The sequence below is a fragment of the Halyomorpha halys genome, unplaced genomic scaffold, assembly GCF_000696795.3.
Source record: "Halyomorpha halys isolate HHAL.00 unplaced genomic scaffold, Hhal_1.1 Scaffold368.1, whole genome shotgun sequence".
NCBI classification, from domain to species: domain Eukaryota; kingdom Metazoa; phylum Arthropoda; class Insecta; order Hemiptera; family Pentatomidae; genus Halyomorpha; species Halyomorpha halys.
In genome coordinates this window covers 615,514-635,723 of record NW_027111728.1, presented here as the reverse complement: position 1 = coordinate 635,723, position 20,210 = coordinate 615,514, and the positions used below count along the sequence as shown (strand labels likewise).

At 28.8% G+C, this 20,210-nt stretch overlaps 1 protein-coding gene across 1 annotated transcript in view; it reads left to right on the top strand.

Moving 5' to 3' along the window:
• The window catches only part of Rab3-GAP (Rab3 GTPase activating protein), a 35,041-nt gene that overhangs the window by 7,423 nt on the left and 7,408 nt on the right, over positions 1-20,210 (top strand). Inside the window, exons 7-21 of the mRNA XM_014422370.2 lie at positions 486-641; positions 1,933-2,022; positions 2,112-2,240; positions 3,789-3,968; positions 4,051-4,191; positions 8,183-8,400; positions 8,717-8,871; positions 9,363-9,579; positions 10,248-10,448; positions 12,603-12,734; positions 13,910-14,012; positions 15,800-15,897; positions 18,087-18,268; positions 18,838-19,024; positions 19,248-19,429. Of these exons, the coding sequence (XP_014277856.1) occupies positions 486-641; positions 1,933-2,022; positions 2,112-2,240; positions 3,789-3,968; positions 4,051-4,191; positions 8,183-8,400; positions 8,717-8,871; positions 9,363-9,579; positions 10,248-10,448; positions 12,603-12,734; positions 13,910-14,012; positions 15,800-15,897; positions 18,087-18,268; positions 18,838-19,024; positions 19,248-19,429 (2,371 nt within the window). The remainder of the gene's footprint in view (positions 1-485; positions 642-1,932; positions 2,023-2,111; positions 2,241-3,788; positions 3,969-4,050; positions 4,192-8,182; positions 8,401-8,716; positions 8,872-9,362; positions 9,580-10,247; positions 10,449-12,602; positions 12,735-13,909; positions 14,013-15,799; positions 15,898-18,086; positions 18,269-18,837; positions 19,025-19,247; positions 19,430-20,210) is intronic.

The following is a 20,210-nucleotide window of genomic DNA, read 5'->3' as shown; positions in this document are numbered from 1 at the left end:
TTTATATTTGTAAAAGGAAAGAATAAGAAAATAATTGGAAAAAAAATGAATAATAATAACACCAAAACACAGTAAGCTTAAAAAAGAAACTGTTTAAACGAAAAAGAACAAAAAAAATCATGTACTACTAATATGTATTTTAGATTAATTAGTCTGTTTCTATATATTAGTTTTAACAAATAATTGGTTTGTCTAGTTGCAGTAGTATGTTGTGAATGTAAGATTATATAATTATATATGAGAGAAACATAGTGAAAAAGGTTTGTGACTCAACTGCATTACCCAATTCAGTTGGGTCGCACACCTTTTTCAACAAAAACACTTCTTAAAAAATAATAAATATAAAAAGTAAATATTTAGTAAAGTTGCACAATAAATATAAAGCAAAGTTGAATTTCACCAAAAAATGTATGGAATACGTTCGAAGGTTTCTTAGAAATTATATTATAAAAAAAGAAAATTACTTATCATTGCTATTTTTTTAGGCATACTCCACCACAAATATCCGTGGCTATTGCTTCTGGGGTTCGGCCTTATGTCGGCTTTCACTGTATAATTGAAGGAACTGCCAATCCTGTTCTTACAGATGTTGCTAAGGCAGTTGCAACTAAAGTGAAATCTGCCATTGGGCAAGTTGTACCGTAAGTATCTTTAATGTTCATTCCATGTTCTTTTTTCAGTTTATAAAAGTTAAGTGAACTCTGTTCTCTGTTCTGAGACATGAGCAGTACTATTATTTTTTTTAATGTTGAAATATCTAACAGGTGGTACCATTATCATGACTAAAAATTCTTGTTTCAATCTGAAAAATAAACATTAAAATAGTGTTAATAGAGGTTTAAGGAATTAGTTTTTTAAAAAATACTTATGTATTAGACAATCTTTACCATACATTCTGTTGCTGTGTTCAGGTTATAAACTGATTTGTATTTATGCAAATTTATGCTGATTCCTCTTATGGAATAAAGAGGAAAATATGAAGGAAAAATTAATTTTATTTGCTGTTTGTCAAGAAGAGGTTTAATAGTGTTTTCCAATTAAGGTAAAGGGTATGACACATTGATAAGTTTCTTTTAACTTCCTCAATTTTTATGTCTTTTCTTAGTGAAAAAATAGTGCGGTTTTTAATTTAAAATATATATATATTTTTCACTGTGTAGAGGAGAATGGAGGAAAACATGAATGTTTTATTAAATTAGGAAATCTTTAATTTTGAAATTTTAAAAGTTTGTGTGCATATAGAAAAAATCTTGATTCCAATGTTTTTTTCAGTTTTTAAATGCATCTGACGATTTGATTGTAAAAACAAATTTTAGATATCAAAGTAATGTTCCCGCTGCTGTATGGTGTAACCTTAACCTACTCCCTGCTCTTATCCAAATTATCCAAGTGGTTTACTTTATTCTCTAAAATTTCTGCTAATGATCTAACCCTATGATGGATTTTAAAACTGAAAAATGCAATCCTTATCTCCGATGAGAAATTGTCCTTTTTTTCCCCGAATTAAAGGCGAAAAAATCAAAGAGTACTTCCATATGTCATACATTCAAATCCCATTTTATTCCATCATTTTTTAGCCATCCAGTTCAATATAATTTAAATAGATATTGCTGTATTAATTCTGTAAATATTTATTCTTTTGATTAGTATTTCTGTGTAAATATATATGTATTTTTTTTTTAAGTTATTACTATAATAAGTTAGTTTTATTTATTTTTAACCAAAGACCTAGGAATTTCTTTATTATGATTTTTTTATTTTTTATTATCCATTATTTTTATTTTTATTTGCTATTCTAAAGCTATTAAGTCCATAAGATATTTTTTAAAAATTATTTTAAAGGTAATTGTCCCTGGATAAATTAAGAATTTATTATTATGATTACCATATGTTTGTAGTTGGAAAATATCATAAAATTTATAACTTTTTTAGTGGATGGCTTGGTGGTGGTAGAAGGCCATCATCTGTTGATAAATCCAAAGAGAAAGGAACTATTGAACCAGCTGAACCCATGTCATGTAGGTGAGTAATGTTATTGAGGAATATCTTCTTTCCATATGCCAGTTATCATCGTATAAACATGTTGTTTGATTAATTTTTTCTTGTATCAGGTTTGGGCTTTGTGATGCTATAAGGAAAGGAGAGAGAATTTACATGTCTCCTGAAAAATCTCTCAGCGTCGCTTGTGACAGTCTTGGAAGAGTTGTTTTAATTGATAACTTCTCCGGAATAGCATTAAAGTAAAGTAGTATGATTAGGTCATTCTATTATTATAAGTTTTAAAATAAAATGCTCTACTTCTACATGACTTCTTAATAGTGAATCTATATGGCATTGATTACTGAAACTTATACTTTCCTCATCAAAATTTTACATTCCAGCCTAGTCTAATTACAGGACTGACCATTCAGACAGAACTGCATTGAAGCACTTCAATACTTGCTAAATCTTCACTTCCAGTTCCTCTGCCAATCTTCCTTCCAGTAAATTCAGATCCATAGATTTACCCATTATACTAGATAATTGTTCTCAAACTTTTGACATGTTTGAACTCTTTGTGACACTGACTGTTTAACTCATCAGAAAAAATGATGTACACTTTTTTGTACTTAATTGTTTAGCTCTGAAACATATATATATATATATATTGTATACGAGAGGAAAAAGTACTTATTTAAAGATACAAAATGGGGAAACAGGGCCAATAAAGCAAAAAAATTAAGTCTTATATTTAGTTTTGTATATATAACAAATTGTTTGATAAATATTCACAAGTTAACAGTAAGAACTGGATAAAAAAACTCGAAATGTTGTTCGTATGTCATAAGAATAAAGAAGTAATAAAATGGATTCCTGAAAAAGAAAAAGAATAAAGATTTAGTTGTTTTCTTTTCTAAGAAAAAGATTCCTTCCTATTTATTATCTGTTTATATTACCTTACAGACAACATTTTGGACACCCACCCATTATCTGGTCCACTCTACTAATTATTATAATAGAAGTTAGATCTTATCAACCTCTATACTCATTTTTAAATTTACATTATTCACAATTATATATTATATCATATATTGATATAATTGTATATTGATCTTCTAATATAATAATTTGTAGATTAAACTATATAATGGATGGGTATCAAAAACTTTGTTCGAAAGATAAAATAAAGAGATTGAGTAATAAAATAAAGGAGTATTGAGGGCTATTTTCCCTCGAAAATAAAAAACTATGCACAAAATATTTTAAACCTTACCTATTCTAAATTCACATACTTTAATAAAAATCAAAATGTATTTGTTTTTCCTTTTATAGTTCATAAACAGAAAAATTATAAACAAAAACTAAATTCATTCATAATAAATATACTTAAAAGTTATATTTCATTTTCTTTTGTAAATTTCATGATTTTTGTCTGTTGATTACGATTAAAATTCAATTTAGAAGTCCCAGACTTCAACCAGTGATCTGAATGCTTAGTATTACGGTATCCCTAGGTGTAATGAATATGCGTACATATGCTCTCTACTTACTAGTTGCAAATTTAAGAAAAAAATTCTACATTTCTAATAAAAAAATATAAAGCCCCTTGTTGCACAGTCAAAATCCTATACAGTGCATACCCCATAAAACTCTTCCTATATCTCTGAAAGCGTGGGACAGTTTTCTTGATATTCAGTTAATAGGAATCACACTATATACACAGAACATTATACTGCCATATTTGCATCAGTTTAATGCTTCCCTTAGGAACAAGTTATCAGCAAATAATCCATACTTTGTTATTGTAGAATGTGGAAGGGTTACAGAGATGCTCAATGTGGATTCATTCCTGTCGAGGAAAAAAAACCTGGAAGAGGGCGTAGAGCGCTGTTTTTAATCATTTATGCTCCCAAAAAAGGTATTTTAGAAGTTTGGGCCTTGCAACAGGGTCCTAAAATATCTGTATTTAATGCATCTAAAAATGGCAGGTATGTTTTAAATAAATTTTTGGAAACTTTATATTTGTTTCTAAGACACATTTTATACTTGGTTATGTGATTTCTGTTGTAGATTACTATATGTTAATTATGGACTTCTTGGGGTAAATGCTGGGTCTATGATGGTATCCAACACTAGCCATCACCCTTGCGTTTTCATAAATAACACAGGTGTTATTAGCAAAGTTATTGTTCCTTTCCATGCAATTTTAAGGTAGGGATTATATTTAAAGAATAAAGTTTTTATAGATGGTGTAAAATAATAAAACTTATTAAAGAAAGTATTTTTCTTTTTAATATTAGTATGTGTTACTTAGATGGCTCCCTTTTGTTAGGCACTTTTGATATATGTAAATAGAAGAAAATTTAAGAAAATCATTAGAAACTTTAGAAAATTTATTTATAATTTGTACATAAAAATATTGCCTCTGTATATTATTTGCAAATATTTTCTTAGCTCATTTCATCAGGATGGAAACTAAAAAAGAAAATGATATTAATATGAGGCTTAAATCTTTAATAAGTAAAATAAAAAAGTTATCATTTATAATAACTCTGTCGGCATGACATCAGTTTACAGAATGAATAGTACAAGAGCCGGGAAGAAAAAAAAGGCAGTTATCTCACCCCAATTTTTGATTACTTTAATGAAAACTATGTATAATTACTAGTGAAAATTGATGAGTCTGCCAAGTATAGGTTTGGGGAAATAATTGTTTCAAAACCTTAATTTTTCATTCGGAGCTCTATATCTTAAAAACTACCAACAACACTAGAAAATCTAAGTGAACATTATTTAAAGAAGAGTAAATTTGCTGAAATATTAGCCCTAAAAGAGCTATTCATGTCCAATAGTTCTCAAGATATAGCTTTTTAAAAAGCAAAATTTCCTTAAAATCTTCCGAAAGATTAGTAGTTAGCTAATTTATTTTGAGAAAACTATATCTCAAAAACTATGAGACGTACAGATGTCTATTAGCACTCAAATTAAAGCTATTTTAATGGACTATAAATAAGTTATTGACCTTTACCTTCGTAGGAATAGTAGTTTTCATGATATTTGCTAAAATAAATTGATTTATAGTGGTTGGGACAATAAGTTTGATTTATGAAAAACTTCATTTCAGAAACCATTGGACGTACAGATGTCTGCCAGTGCTCAAATTAAAGCTAGTTAAATTTACTTCAAAATAGTTAATTATATTTATCTTTGTAGGAGTAGTAGTTTTTATGATATTTGACAAAATAAACTCACAAAATGTTAATTTCTAGTTCATATAAAATGTTGGATTTTTGAAAAAAAATATCTCTAGATTCATAAGACGCACATAGGTCTGCCAACACTCAAAATAAAGGAAATTTAACTAACAATAAAGTAGTTTATGACACGTATTTACGTAGGGGTAGTAGTTTTTATGATATTCCCTTATAAATATAAATTTGGCACATGAAAATTTGTCCGAACAACTGTAACTCAATTTATTTTAGCAAATATCATGAAAACTATTACTCCTACGAAGATAAAATCATAAAATACTTTATAGCTCATTAAACTAGCTTTAATTTGAGTGCTAATAGACATCTGTACGTCAAATGGTTTTTAATATATAGATTTTTCAAAATAAATTCACTAACTAAGGTCATTCAAATCTTTCAGTACATCCCATACAACATTTTTATGAAATGTTGCTTTTTAAAAAGCTATATCTCGAAAAATATTTAATTAAATAACTCTATTAGGGCTCATATTTTAGCAAATTTGCTCTTCTTTAAATGACGTTCTCTTAGGTTTTCTTGTGTTGTTCCTACTTTTTGAGATATAGAGCTCTGAATGAAAAACTAGTTTTTTTTATAGTTTTGAAACAGCTGCCATTTTTTATTCCCCCTACCTATACTTAGCAGACTCATGAATTTTGACTAGTAATTATACATAGTTTTCATTAAAGTAATCAAAAATTAGGGTGAGATAACTGCCTTTTTTCTCCTCTTGGGTTCTTGTACTAGAATGGAAAAACTGCATCCGCCCGCTCAATCTAACTCATATCAGGACAGATATTTTATTAGTGCCCTGTTTGTCATTCTCCTTTATCTTCTATGACTTTTCATATTAAATACTGTTTTCTAAAATCTTCGGCTTTCAAATCTTATATAATATAATACATCTATAGTAATATTATTATTTCTCGAAATGTGTTTTAAAACAAAAAAAAATTTTCCTCTTATCTCCTTAAGTTAGTTAGTGAATCCTTTCATAGTTTATATTTATTTATTTTTAATAACTAGGAACAATGTGAGATGGTTAAATTTTTCAAATAAACAAAATTAAAGGTACTAAATTAAGGTTAATTTATTAAAATTAAAGGAGAAGATTTTTTGTTAAAATCCAGTTAAGCTCTGTCAAACTATTTCAATGAGGTTAAAACCTATCTGATGTTAAAGATTTTTCAATTCTGCATTGACATGGCAAGTTTATTATAAGTTTTAGTCGTTTTCGAGAAAATTGAAAAAAATGTGAAAAATTGAATCAAATTAAAGGGGCACTTCTGTCAGTTAATTTTATCGAAAAAGTTGCTGTCACATCCCAGGCATGTTCCCGCTTTAAACATGTAATTTAAGTTTCGTACAACTTCGTTTTTGAGTTAGGCTGCTCACAGATACACAAACACACCCAGACACAGATCATTTTGGAAGACTTGTGGGATATCAAAACTTATATATCAGTTAAAAACTCAAATTAAAATATTTTCACGATCGCAATACTTCCTCTTACTTTATATTACACACATAGGTAGGTAAAACTAAAAACTTAGTAAATACATATGATTTTTTCAATCCTAAATTTGCACTTACTGAATAGCTTTCATATAAAATTCAGTTGCCCTGACACATACTAATTCAAAAGGTCTTAAGTCTTTCTGGTTAAATTGTAAGTTGGCATTGAAAAAATTCTTATTAATGATTAATTAGTTAGCAATGGACTCCTATTATTTATCTTTGGCCTAAGTGTTTTGCCACCAGGAAGACTGAAAGAACATCAGACGCCGAGTCACTGATATTTTAAAGGATATCAGGTTCCCTGGGATCCCTTTTGTGCCCGATTCATGTGATTTTATTGTGAAGACTATGAATAAAGAAGTCAGTAAAGTTTTCTAATAATCTGTTATTTTATTTAAATTAATTTTTCCAAATAATTGTCCAATCAATAATATTGAACACTTCGTGAAGAACTGGTAAATTGCTATCATAAGAGAGTTATTAGAGCTTTTAACTGGTGTAAGGAAAAAATCCAAGTCCACTGCTTGTATTTTCGATCAATAAAGGTTTTTAAAATTTAATTTTAATTAATTACATTAACCTAGTGATGAATGCAGCCTAAAACCAAATCGTCCTTGTCTCAGATTGTGTTTGTTTAATTCTGATAGTCCCTGTCCTTGGAGATTTTTTTTTCCTGGTTGAATCCACAGACCTTGTAGACCTTTGGCTCCCTAAACCAGCCTTCTCCACACCTGCCTATCTTGGTCTGCTGCTTTCCAGTTTGCTCCATGCTGCTCTTTCGCATCTTTGTTGATTCTGTTTGTCCATTTGGTTTTTGGTCTCCCAGGTGGTATCATTGAAAATATCAGAATCAATTAATAGGTTCTTATTGCTGTTTAAAAGTGCTGTGGACTGCAATATTAAGAGAAAAATAAATTAATATTATAAATAAAAATTAAGCCTCTTATTCTTGATAAATCACAACTAAAACAAAAAAAAAATTTTTGAATACATGGGATTATACTAAAACAGGGGGGTACAATTGGTTAGTCAAATTTGATTTTTAAATATTTGAAATTTATGGTTATATGAAATACAATTTTAATTTGAAATCTGATGTGTAGATTAGATTTAAATATGATTATTAAAGTTCTCCGTGACATATAGATTGAAGATCTTACTTGTTTTCTCCTTGTCCTCCTCTTCCCACTCCCTCTGTTAGGGTTTAGTGTTGAGCTATTCACTTATTGTGTTTTAATATATTAATACAAAAAAAAAAAAAAAAAACTAAATGCTTCTGAGCTGACTTCTGTTTCTGTCCCTCTGGACTTTGTTCTTCTGGAGTCCAGTACTCCTACTAGTTAAGTCGCTTGCCCATAGCCCATACAATTATAATTATTAAACTATATTAAAACTAAAATTAAAAACTAATCATGTGATCATTTCAATAGCAAAAGTGATCCAAGGGCAAGAGATGAACATATTTTAAAGCAGATAAAGAGAGCTTTATCCTATTGCCATGGCCCGGATTTCTTACAATTGATGTCTCAACTCATAACGCCGCAAGCGAAAATACACGCTTTGGAAGCAGCTGCGAAAACTAAGTTTATGAATCCTGAAATCCTCGAGTCTGCTATAGTTGGATTTCTTGAAAAGTTGAAAAGTATAGGTATGTTTCTCATTTTCAATATGCTTAATTTCACTTTAAAAAAAAAAATGTTTATTTTTCAGTTTCTGATTGGTATCGATCATCATGAAAAATGATAGGAAAAATATTTATTTCTTTTGTGGGTGCAAACATCTTATATTAAAACGTTTTATAAATTAATTTTGAGGTAAAGTAAAAGTAAATAGTAAATTGTTTTAGGAAACACATCAATATATCATGCTGTGGTACTTTTAATTTAATTAGTTAAAATTGTTGCTCAGTTAAAGATCTTATTATTAGTTTTGATATCCTATAATTTTATTTTGTTTTTCGACAGAGGAGGAAAATATTGGAGCTGAAGAAAAAAAATGTCTACTAGTTTGTGAAAATTTGCAGCACCTTCTCAAATTCTATGTTATGACTGTAACTTTGCAAGCTGAACCTCCTCGATACAGCACTGTTGTTCCAGATTCGCCTGTTGATGATGATGAAGTTTGTGATCTAATTACAGTTTATGATATATTTTTATTTTATTCTGTTACTTTTTTCATGTTAATCTGTACCTCTGTTTCTAGTTTTACGTTATTGAATATTTCTTTCTTCATACTTAAATGATATAATTTAGAGATAATATTATCTATTATTTTATTGGTTCCTAAAAAAAAATTAATTAAATAAGTCAAAGTGAGACTTAAAGAATTCTGACATTTGATTAAAAGCTGGTGGTTGAGCATGATACTGACCAAATTATCTCCTTGCACAAATGTTGATCTAGTAACTGTACTTCATGGATTGTAGTGGTACAGATTTAATTAATTTTTTTTTTTTAATATTTATGTTTTATATTTAAAGTGTTTTTAATTGGTATACATTAGAGTTTTATTTTTTATTTCAAACTATGTTTTATATTACAAATAAAGTAGTTTTTGTTGCTTATTTATATTGAAAATTATATTAATTATAGAACAATAATCTATTTTCAGGGACTGGCTAAAGCGTTGCGATTGACCAAAGCAGAGACACAGCGGTTTTTAAATTTTATTACCGTTGATTCTGAAAAGAACAGCCGGTCAAAGGTGAAGTTCGATGAGAATGATAATAAGTTGAGCCTCTTTTTGACTTCGTTTTTACCATCAGTTATGAAACCACCTCCTCTTCTTATTTCTCAAAATATGACAAGTTCTGATTTAGCCTTAATTGGTAAATATTTTTATTTCTTAATAACTTATATATTAGTTTGTACTATTTTATGTACTCTATTAGTTTATTAATGTATTATATCTTAATTACTATATTTTTTGTTGAGAGTAGATACTTGAATTTAAAAAACAATTTTGTCTTGATCCTTTTCTCTCTCTCTCTTCAATCTTCTCCAATGTTTTAGCCCTCAGGTCATTATTAAGGAATCTCTTAAAATATGATGTATTCTATACTGTCTAATTTTTCCTTCCGAATTCGACCTATAGAGTCTAAGGGTTTATCCCATTATAATTCTTATTTCAAGTTACTGTCTAATATTTCTGTTAAGAAGTTTAATTTTTTCTATAAATACATTGGTTGACTGGGTCAACTTTGAAATACTGACTTGTTCAATATATCTTGAAATTCGATACATTATCCTACTGACATTACTTCATTAGAAATATTGACTTGTTTAATGTATCTGGAAATTTGATACATTATCCTGTTGACATTATTTCATTGCACTATCATAATGACCTGTTTTGGTTACCAGTTTATTGAGCCTGTGATGGAAGATACAGCATATTACTGTTTTATTTAGCTATTAATTTATTTATTATTATTGTCTATTTTAATTATCAGTTTCAAAAACATAAAAATAAACTCTTTTTCATAAATTTTTTCAGGTGAACTCCTTTGTCAGTGTGTGTTGTATGGAAGTTGTTCAATAGAAAATTGGAAAAAAGCTGCATTTGAAAGTTGTATTGAAGCAAGCTCATTGTTGCATTCCGCTATATGCTACTGGTTAAAAAAACCATTGGGAAACAATGCTCGATCGGAAGTGGTCCTTTTCATGCACCTTATGGCTGCAATCACTTTGCTTTCAAGTTGGTATCATATTTTGTATTTAATATTGTGGAAAGAATTATGAACCACATTAAGGTCCAGATTTTGTAATATAAAATTATATAATAATAACAAAAAGTTATCATAGAAGGAAAATGGTCTGGGTACGGTCCAAGAAAAAAACTCAAATAGTCATAAAACTATTTAATTTGTGCCAACGTTTTGCCCCACGTTGCAGGGCTTAGAAAATAATAATAAGAATAACAAAATTCTTATTTACTTTAACGTTTCATTGTACATATTTTTTATTTTAAATTGTTCATATTTACATAAATTATCATAATTAGCCACACCTTTGTTAAATTTTATTTTTGTTATCTATTTGCTTCCTTTTTTTAGTTGGGGCGAAAAGTTAGTTCAAATTAAATAGTTTAATGATTTTTGTTTTTTTTTATTATTACACATGGTCTATCATCGATCGTCTAAAAATTGATCATAATTATGTTTTGCATTTCACATTTTTATTGTTTCAGCTATTTTTTAAGATTTCGATTTTCATTGCAGTCAACATATTAAAATGTATTACCTAACATATTACTCCTGGAAGTATTTTAGAGAATTTATTTAAAATTTTTCTTATTACCAGCTGTTTATTTACTAAGGTCATCTTTGTTAGGGCTGTTAAATCATGAAATGTTTCTTTTCTTTAAATTACAAAAGGGTTTATAAATTAAGAAGTTTTGCATTAAAATTTTGCCAAAATTTATTATTTCTTTAACTGAATGAAAATAAAATTTTAAATTACTTTCTTTAAGAACCAACTATCGGGTTGTAAAATAAATTTGTAGCGTTTTTTACTAGCAATTTCAATAAAAACTTCAGATTCTTGTAAATATTTTTTATCAATTATATATGACCTATTTTTATCTATTACATATTGCCATCTTTCAGGTAATTTTTTAATTCTGTCCTCCCAGAACTTCTCAGATTTTTGTGCAATGAACTCCTCTATGTGTGTTTTGTAGTCCTCCAGCGAATTAAAGTGTTTCCCGTTAAGAGAGTTTTGAAGAGCCTGAAATAAGTGAAAATCTATTGGGGCAAGGTCTGGTGAATAGGGTGGGAGGGGGATCACATTCCAGCCAACATCAAATAATTTCTGCCGGGTCTGCAAAGACTCGTGAGGACGGGCGTTATTGTGATGGATAACTAAGCCTTTGTGTTTAGCCAATGTTGGACGCTTTTGCTCAACCAATGCCTTTAATTGTTCCAACTGGGCACAGTTTTGCGACATCCCTTGTCGTAGAGTGAGGGTTGTCTGTGACCAATGCTTGAATTTCGTCATCATCAACAGTTGAAGGACGACCTTATTTCCGGTTCTGAACCGAGCAAACCACTTAGAGATAGTGCTTTCTCCTAAGGCATCATCGCCATACACACTGAAAATTTTGTTAACTGTCTGTGCTGCGGGTTTTCCTTTTAAGAAATAAAAAATCATAAAATGACAAAAATGATTTTTTTTCTCTTCTATTTTGAGCAAGCAAAATACCACTTAAATATGAGGAATATCGGTTCAAGCTGATGCATAAAAGCACCTTAACTAATTCTTTTTTAGAATATGTAAACATTATTGACCAAGTAAACACGATTTAATAAAAACAGAGAGGATTAAATTCAAATATTGATAAATACTACAAACTTATTTTACAACCCAATATATTGTACTATGATCCATCCCTGTTGCTTTTCAGTGCACTCTACTGGATTTACTATTCAAACTATTTATAGTTTGCAAAGTGGAAGTGCCGTTGCTTAATTTTTCAATCTAATTAAGAATTTTGCAGGTGTTACATTAAAATTTGTTCTGTTTGTTTTAAAATTGATTACATTATTCTGATTTTGATCTATTATTGTAATAGCTTTTAAAAGCTTTCTTCTCTGTACATTTTGTGTAGATTATTTTTTGAATTCTTAAATTTTCTTTTATTTTATGCCCTTTAGTGTAATACTTTTAGTGTTAAACGATATTTATGTTCTCAAAGAACTTTAATTTAACTTATTTTGGCAAGAAATAATTTTCTTAAAGATCCTTATATTCAGAAACGTATATAATGGTAGTCTTTTTATTATTAGATATACTTTTTAGAATATATATACTTTTTAACCTTCAACAGTATTTATTTTTATGAATTTTCTAGACCAAAGAGAAACTGTTGAGTTTTGGGAAAGCGTTCGATCTGTCATCACTGAAAGTAACAACATAACGAATGCCCTCTCAGCCGCAATCATCGCAAGAAGTGTATATCTTAACATCGAGGATCAGTTAGCAGGTATGACTCATGGAGGATTTTGTTATTTCATATTTATTGAATATTAATATACAAATTTTAATTGTTCTTTATACTTTGTTTTAATTTTATTCCTTTAAACTGTTTTCTTTTTTTTTTTTTTTAACAAAGAGAGAATTCGGGTTCAGTAATTGTAACTAAATCTTTTTTTTTTTTTTAATTCTTTCTCATAGTTGTATAAAATTTAAATAATTGTAATATTAAAAAATATTTAATTTTTTTTATTACTTGAATCTACTATGTAAGGTTTTTATTTTCGTAAAATATTTTTAACTGCGAATAAACTTGGTCTTTTTATAAATTCAGACTAGACAAAACATATGAGATCGTTCAGAAATAAAAGGCAAAACAAACCTTGCATTGCTGTATTTGGTCAGGCATTCAACTATGTCAAATATCTAAGGTTACTTATTACATCGAAAAATAACATTAAGGATAAAATAAAAACAAAGTTGGAGGCTAGCAGTAGGTACCCCAAAAGGTACTGAGTTTTTGAAATCTCTTCTACAAGAGACTAATTTACTGATCAATCATCAAGCCTGTACTAACATATGCCAGTGAAATGTGGATACTGACCCAAGAAAATAAAAAGAACATTGACGTATTGGAAAGAAAAATCCTTCACATGATATATGAGCCAAAAACAGAATCAGGAAAATGGTGATCCTGGAAACATCAAAAGTTCACATGTTTGGTCAACTCAATATGGTGTTTATCAAGATGGCCGGAATCCGATGACTTGACCGTGTGGAAAGGATGTCATAGTATCGTATCGTCTACCAAAAAAGGCTGCTGTATGAGGTGAGGAGATAGAGAAGGCATGCAACTGATGAACGAGTGGTTGAGGATAGTCTTGGAGGCCTTGTATAAAATAAAACATTTCTTGTTCTCCTATTATACATCTTATATTTATTTGTTTTTCTTGTTTATTGCTTAAATGTTATTTTACTTTCCAAATATATTTTATTTTTAGTATTCATATTCTGAAAATTTATTTCAAAAGTTCTATGTTCTGTTTAATGTATATCTTAATTATATGATGCAATTTTTGTTTTACCTCCCTCTTGCCTCTTCATTAACTATCTTAAAGATTATTGTTTTAAAGTTCAAATATTATTTTTATGATTTCATAATTTTATCTTCCATTTTTTTTTTAGATGATAAAGACAGTGATTGGGAAACTGTTTCTAGTGAATCCTGTGTTTGGAGTCAATTAATATCTCAAGTGGAAGCTGTAGCGTTATTGCAGTCCACATTGAAGTAATTATATTATTTATTTTTAAAATATACCTAACTTATGTTACTTAAAATATTTATATTAGTAATTAATCGAGAAGAACGTGGTTTAAAAAAAATAATAGAAATGGTTCATATGTACTATCCCGTCAACGATATGTTCTGTTAGAGTACGGTTATAACTTATGCCATTATTATTACTGCTTTGGTTAAATCACAACTGTTGACTCATCCTCACAAACCCTCGGATCCCTTTAATTTGAGGTTGGTGCCTTAATTTTGGTTTTACTGTCAATCTAATTGACTGTGCAAAGAATGTTAGTTGAGTATCATTCATTATTTTTGACCACCATCTAGATTATTTTCTTAGTTATAAGATTTTTACTTTTCTCAAAGTATTCAATTAGTTTTCTGTTTTTCAGTGATAAAAAAATTTTGGGTCCATTTTTTAAGTTGTATTTTTATTTAAATCTATATTGTAAAAAGATTACATTTTACAAGAAGGGTAATGAGTTCAGCCTGTCTATTTGTTTGTATCTAGCATTTTTTGAGCGAATGGTTTACTGATTTTCAAGTTTGATTGCTCAAATTACTCAGTGAGATCCTGTGAATGTTTTGAAACGTATTCAGCTCCAAATGCTTAAAACAGACTTAATTATATTTTAAATTAAATATATTTTTTCAATTTCTTGAGGCAGGTAATTATCTATTAAATAAATCAAAAATTGTATCCTTGTATAGTCTCAACACTTTTTATTTCATCAACAGTCCAACCTTTCGGCCATCCTCAAGGACAATCTTCAATATAAATTCTCACCTCACATCAAAATTTAAAAATTTTGTTTTGCAGGCTATTCTGCCCTGGTCATTAATTATAAGTTAAAACCTTATTTTTTAAAAATTCATAAATATTTAAAACTTCTAATTTTCAGATTATCCACAATATCACTACTATATTTACTATACACTAGTTTGTTATATGGTAGTGATATTGTGGATAATCTGAAAATTAGAAGTTTTAAATATTTATAAATTTTTAAAAAATAGGGTTTTATAATTAATGACCTGTGCAGAATAGCCTGCTAAACAAAATTTTAAAATTTTGAGGTGAGGTGAGAATTTGTATTGAAGATTGTCCTTAAGGAACCCTATCCAACCTAGAATGCACATACCTACATAAATCCATTAGTGCATTGGAGCTGTGGTCAGTTGCTCAAATAGATGGTAGGCATCAAGTTCACTAGCATTATAAATTATTTTTTAAATAAATCAATTAGCATCCATATCATTAACAGTCCAATGTTCCGGCCAATTCGGCCTCCTCAAGGACAATCTTAAATATAAATTTACTTCTCACTTCCCATTATTTAAAAATTTTGCTGGCTATTCTTCCTAGTTTATTAATTATGAGTCAGATCACCCTATTTTTTCACAATTTCATTAATTTTTAAAACTTTTAATTTTAGATCAACTTAACACTATCAACTATCATGTATGGTAGTTGATATTGTTAAGTTGATACCAATCTCAAGAAATTCAAAAGATTATATATAAATTATAAATTATTTTGTAATATGTTTTATTAAAGTAATATGAGATATAAATCACTTTTGAAAAATATACAATCTGTTAGCAGTCCATTTTTTTTTAATACTGAACTTCAAATTCATTTTTGGTTTACCAATGTTCTTAAAACTGTTTTGTTTTAAAAGTGATTTAAGAATATCCAAAAATAACCAACATACCAATCAATGAATCATGTTGTTATGTTTTAGAATTTAATTTTAATATTTTCTTTTTCCTTTCTTTAGTTACAAACCTTCACAAAACCTACCGAAAACTCGTATGCCATGTCTGGAGTACAGCAAGCCTGATTTTTCACTGTCCTACATTGTTAACAAAGGGCCAGGTATATAGTTTATTTTATATGATATTCTTATTTTATGCAATATAGTAGTTCAGTGATTTTTTTTTTTCAACCACTATGGCACAAGTTTTGAAGTGTGCCCCTACTGCCTGGCAGTTGCTTCAAAATAAAAATTATTTATTTTTTATATTTCTTTATCATTTGACGGTTAGTGTAGTTAAAATATTTATTAGATGATTTAAACTGAAGAGGTAGTAATGACATTTTAAAGGAAACGTAATGTGCTTCATAGGTTTCACTGTAAAATTATCTGACTGTTAGTCATATTGTTAATATGACCCTAATTTTTTAATTATTAAAATTATATTTTGGTGAAAAAAGAGATTGAGAATTACTATTTTAGTTCGTTGAATATTAAAAAAAAAATGTTTGTTGAATATTTTTTATTGATGACTGGTTGTTTTATGATTTAAGAAAAATCAGATTTACTGATTAAAAAACTGATTTAAGTTTTCTATTTCATAATTATAATATAAAATTTTGATGATTTTAAGATACTGGAAGTTGAAAATCTACTGTAAAAGTCATTCAGAATTTATGAGATTAAAGTTGAATTATGCGAACCAAAAATTCTCAGATTTTTTTTTTAATAATTTTTTTATTGTTATTTACAACTGTTTACATATATATACTCACTCACTCACTGTTGGGCGCTACAGTACTTGTTGGACCTGGGCCTCTGCCACCACTCTTTCCCATGCCTCACGGTGTCCAGCGATTGTATTGCGATTGTATATTGTATATATATATACACATCAAGTAAATTTGCTGTAAGTGATATAATGACATGATACAACATGTGGAGAATCTACCATTGATAGAACTCCAAAAACATTTGTAGAGGAGGAGATCTCGAGGTTATCTTGTTTTCAGACGCCTAGGAGGATTATTAGTCATGTAGATCAGTCTTAATTGTAATTAATTGGAAGTGTAGACTGTTTGTCTAGTAAATATTGTAATAGTCGGAATCGACGAGCAGTTTCCTGTCTTTTCAGTCTTGTATGAGGATTCCATATCAGTTGTTTGTACAGATGTAGTCCTAAGTAACTTAGATATTTAAAAGTAATTATAATATAGTTATTATAATTAATTATATTATTTCAAGAAAAATTTAAGAATTTTAATACACAATAAAGTCAATTTCGCTAAGTTTACAGTTGCGTCATTATTCTTCCAGAACAGCAATATTAAAGAAGGTAAATTTTAAGACAACATTATAAAAAATTATATATTGGATGATAATGATGATATCACATAAAGGAAATAAAAAATTTATGGATAGGATAAATATATGATATAAGAAGATGAATGGTTCAAAATTAGTTAAGGAGCTTGATATGTCTGCTATAATTAAAGTTCAAAGAAGTGTGAAGGGTTTTATTTTTTCCTTGAAATAATATAATTAATGTAAATAAAACCCCTGAATAATAATTGATAGGAATTAAATTTTTAACAGTAAATTCTTATCATTGTTATTATTATTTAAACATTTGAAAATTTAATGGATATATTTTACATCATAAAAAAAAAATTTAATTCATCCTTTGGATATTTCAACTTCTATTAGAATTGCTTTCACTGCAGTTTTCAAAATCAAACAAGTATTTGATACAAGAAAATGAAAAATTGAAAATGAGCTAAGAAGCTCAAAAAGTACATTATGATAAAAGTTTAAAGAATTGCAAAGGATTTCATTTTACCTTGAAGTAATAAAGTTAATAAAAATAATTTTGAGTTGGAAGTTTTAGATTACAAAGTTGAAGAGAGAAAATCATTGCGTTTGTAACTAACTGAGAAAGAATTTAGCTTATGACGATTACTAGTTTTATATAAGGTTGTTAATATTAAGATGTTTTTTCTACTTTAACTCTGCATTTTTATTTAAAGTCCTTTAAACCCACATATGCAATAAATTACCTATCAACTTTTTTTTGTGTGTTTTATAAGCTATATATTTTTTTTGCAACATTCTGCACGAATTCTGATGTAGCTTATAAAAATAATTTCACAAAAATATTCGATTTATTTTTGCATATGTAGTTTCAACTAAAATTGATATTAATGCCTAAAAAAGAAATTATTATAAAATAACATTACTGAAGTTGTCTATAGTAATATAGTTACTGCAATACTGATGAATAGATCAAATGTTTATGTTTTTTACGATACAGGATCTGTCTGTGAAAGTGTGGCTAAATGGGTTTCTTCTTGGGGATTGAAACCTGAGTGGTTGTCAACACCTTCCGATTCTTCAGATGCTCAAAATGAAGAGACAAAGATTGGTTCAGTGATCACCGGTTTCAGTCCTGGCAGGGACCCGTCTGTTGAAGCTAGAGAAACTGTACCTGAACAGGTAAAATCATTTCTGCTGAAATAACTTTATGGGTCTTATATCCAAGAACTAATTCTGATGCTAAATTAATTGTGTTGATTTTATGGAAATTATTAATTTTCTATTGATTAGTGTCAACAATAGTCATCAAAATGTTGATAACATGTATTACTTTAATAAACATGTGTTTCACCTCAAGCTTACAGATTCACCTTTCTGCAGTTTCTGCAAAGCTGAGGATGAGACGGCATACCACATTATATGTTGGTGTGACTGATTTGGGGATTTGAGGTTCACGCTGTTTGAGGTGGATCGTGTTGTGGATCCCTAGCAGTGTGAGCTGATCAGTACCTCAAGCTTACTCAGATTCCTACAATCTATACACCTTAAGCTTTAATAAGCTTATCGCTATGTTGTGGTGCTAATTGCAACAACATTATAACGTTGTTGGTGCACAATAGGCCTTATAGACCACAGTGCTTATAGCCATTTATATTAAAAAAAAATATCTCCATTGTAAGCCCACCTTTAGAGCATTTAAACTGATTAGTCTGTTTTTATTTTCTGCTTATTACTTTTTCTGTTTTCAGGACCATGCATTACTCCTGTTGAACGAGCTGCGCACCCACTTTCCGTACAGCTTAGCCCCAGGTCCCCTGGTGGCTGGTCAGGCTTGGGAGTACGTCTCTGCTTGGGCAAAAGATCCTGATCAAATTGAACTGTTCATTGTCTCATTGAGATCTATGTCTCATATTGCTAGCCCTCATCTTAAGCAAGGTATTTCACAGTCTGCTTCTTCTGATAATGGAAATCATAACACACACTACATCATAGAATAATTATTCTAGTTTTTTGAGTACTTTTATTAAGACAGGAAAATACTAACAAATACATATGGAGGTTATGCTAGGATTGAGTTGGCTATAGTAATTATGACAACTTCCTCCATACTAATTAATTAACCATATTACAACAGTTAATAATTCTTTTTTCTTTTCAGGTCTCTGCTCAATTATTTGGAATGTTCATCTGAAGTCTAAATTCGAAGCAGTTGTACGACTCTTACATAAAGTGGGAAAACTTCCTAATGAGAAACTTTGTCGTAGCGACATTAACATGTCTGATACTAATGTTGAACCGTTTTTAAAAAAGTTGCATGAGTTTATTGAACTTTTTATTGAGGTAATATAACATTTAATACATTAATAAATAAATAGAATAAAGTTAAATTGATTCTAATTGGCTTTTATTAATATGTAGTTAGGTATATCAATAAATTATTAGAATTTCAAATAAAATATAATCAACTATTATAACTTCTATAATTCCTACATTATATCAAACCAGATTCGTGGTTTGAGAAGAAAATGGTTATTGAGGGGTGTAATGAGTAATGATATACAAAAATAAGTAAAATTTATTTATTTATGCCGATGTTTTGGCCTGAATTTCAGACCTTCATCAGGGTACTTACCTGTATGGAGTTTCCACAGAGAGTGACCATTACTGACTGCACCCCCCCCCCCCCGACCATATTGAACCTTCGGTCAACAGTAAACACCTCATTATGAATGCGGATTAGTATTCTTCACTTTAGTATAAATGTTGCGATCAAGAACAACAGGATTATTTAAACATCTAAATTAGTCAACTGTTTATTTATGGCCAACATTATGACTGATTAATAATACTTGAATGTATATTAATATGTTTATTGATGGTAGTAGTAGTATGATAGTGTACTATAGTGTACATCACATCATGGTTCGAAACATTAGCTGTTAATAAATATCTAACTTCTATTTTCGTTATTGTTGCTGACACCCCTAACTGTCTCCTAATTAAGTTAAGGTCAGAGATGGGCAAAAATAAGCTATCTATAAAGCTATATAAGCTATCTATAAAGCTATATAAGCTATCTATAAAGCTATATAAGCTATCTATAAAGCTATATAAGCTATCT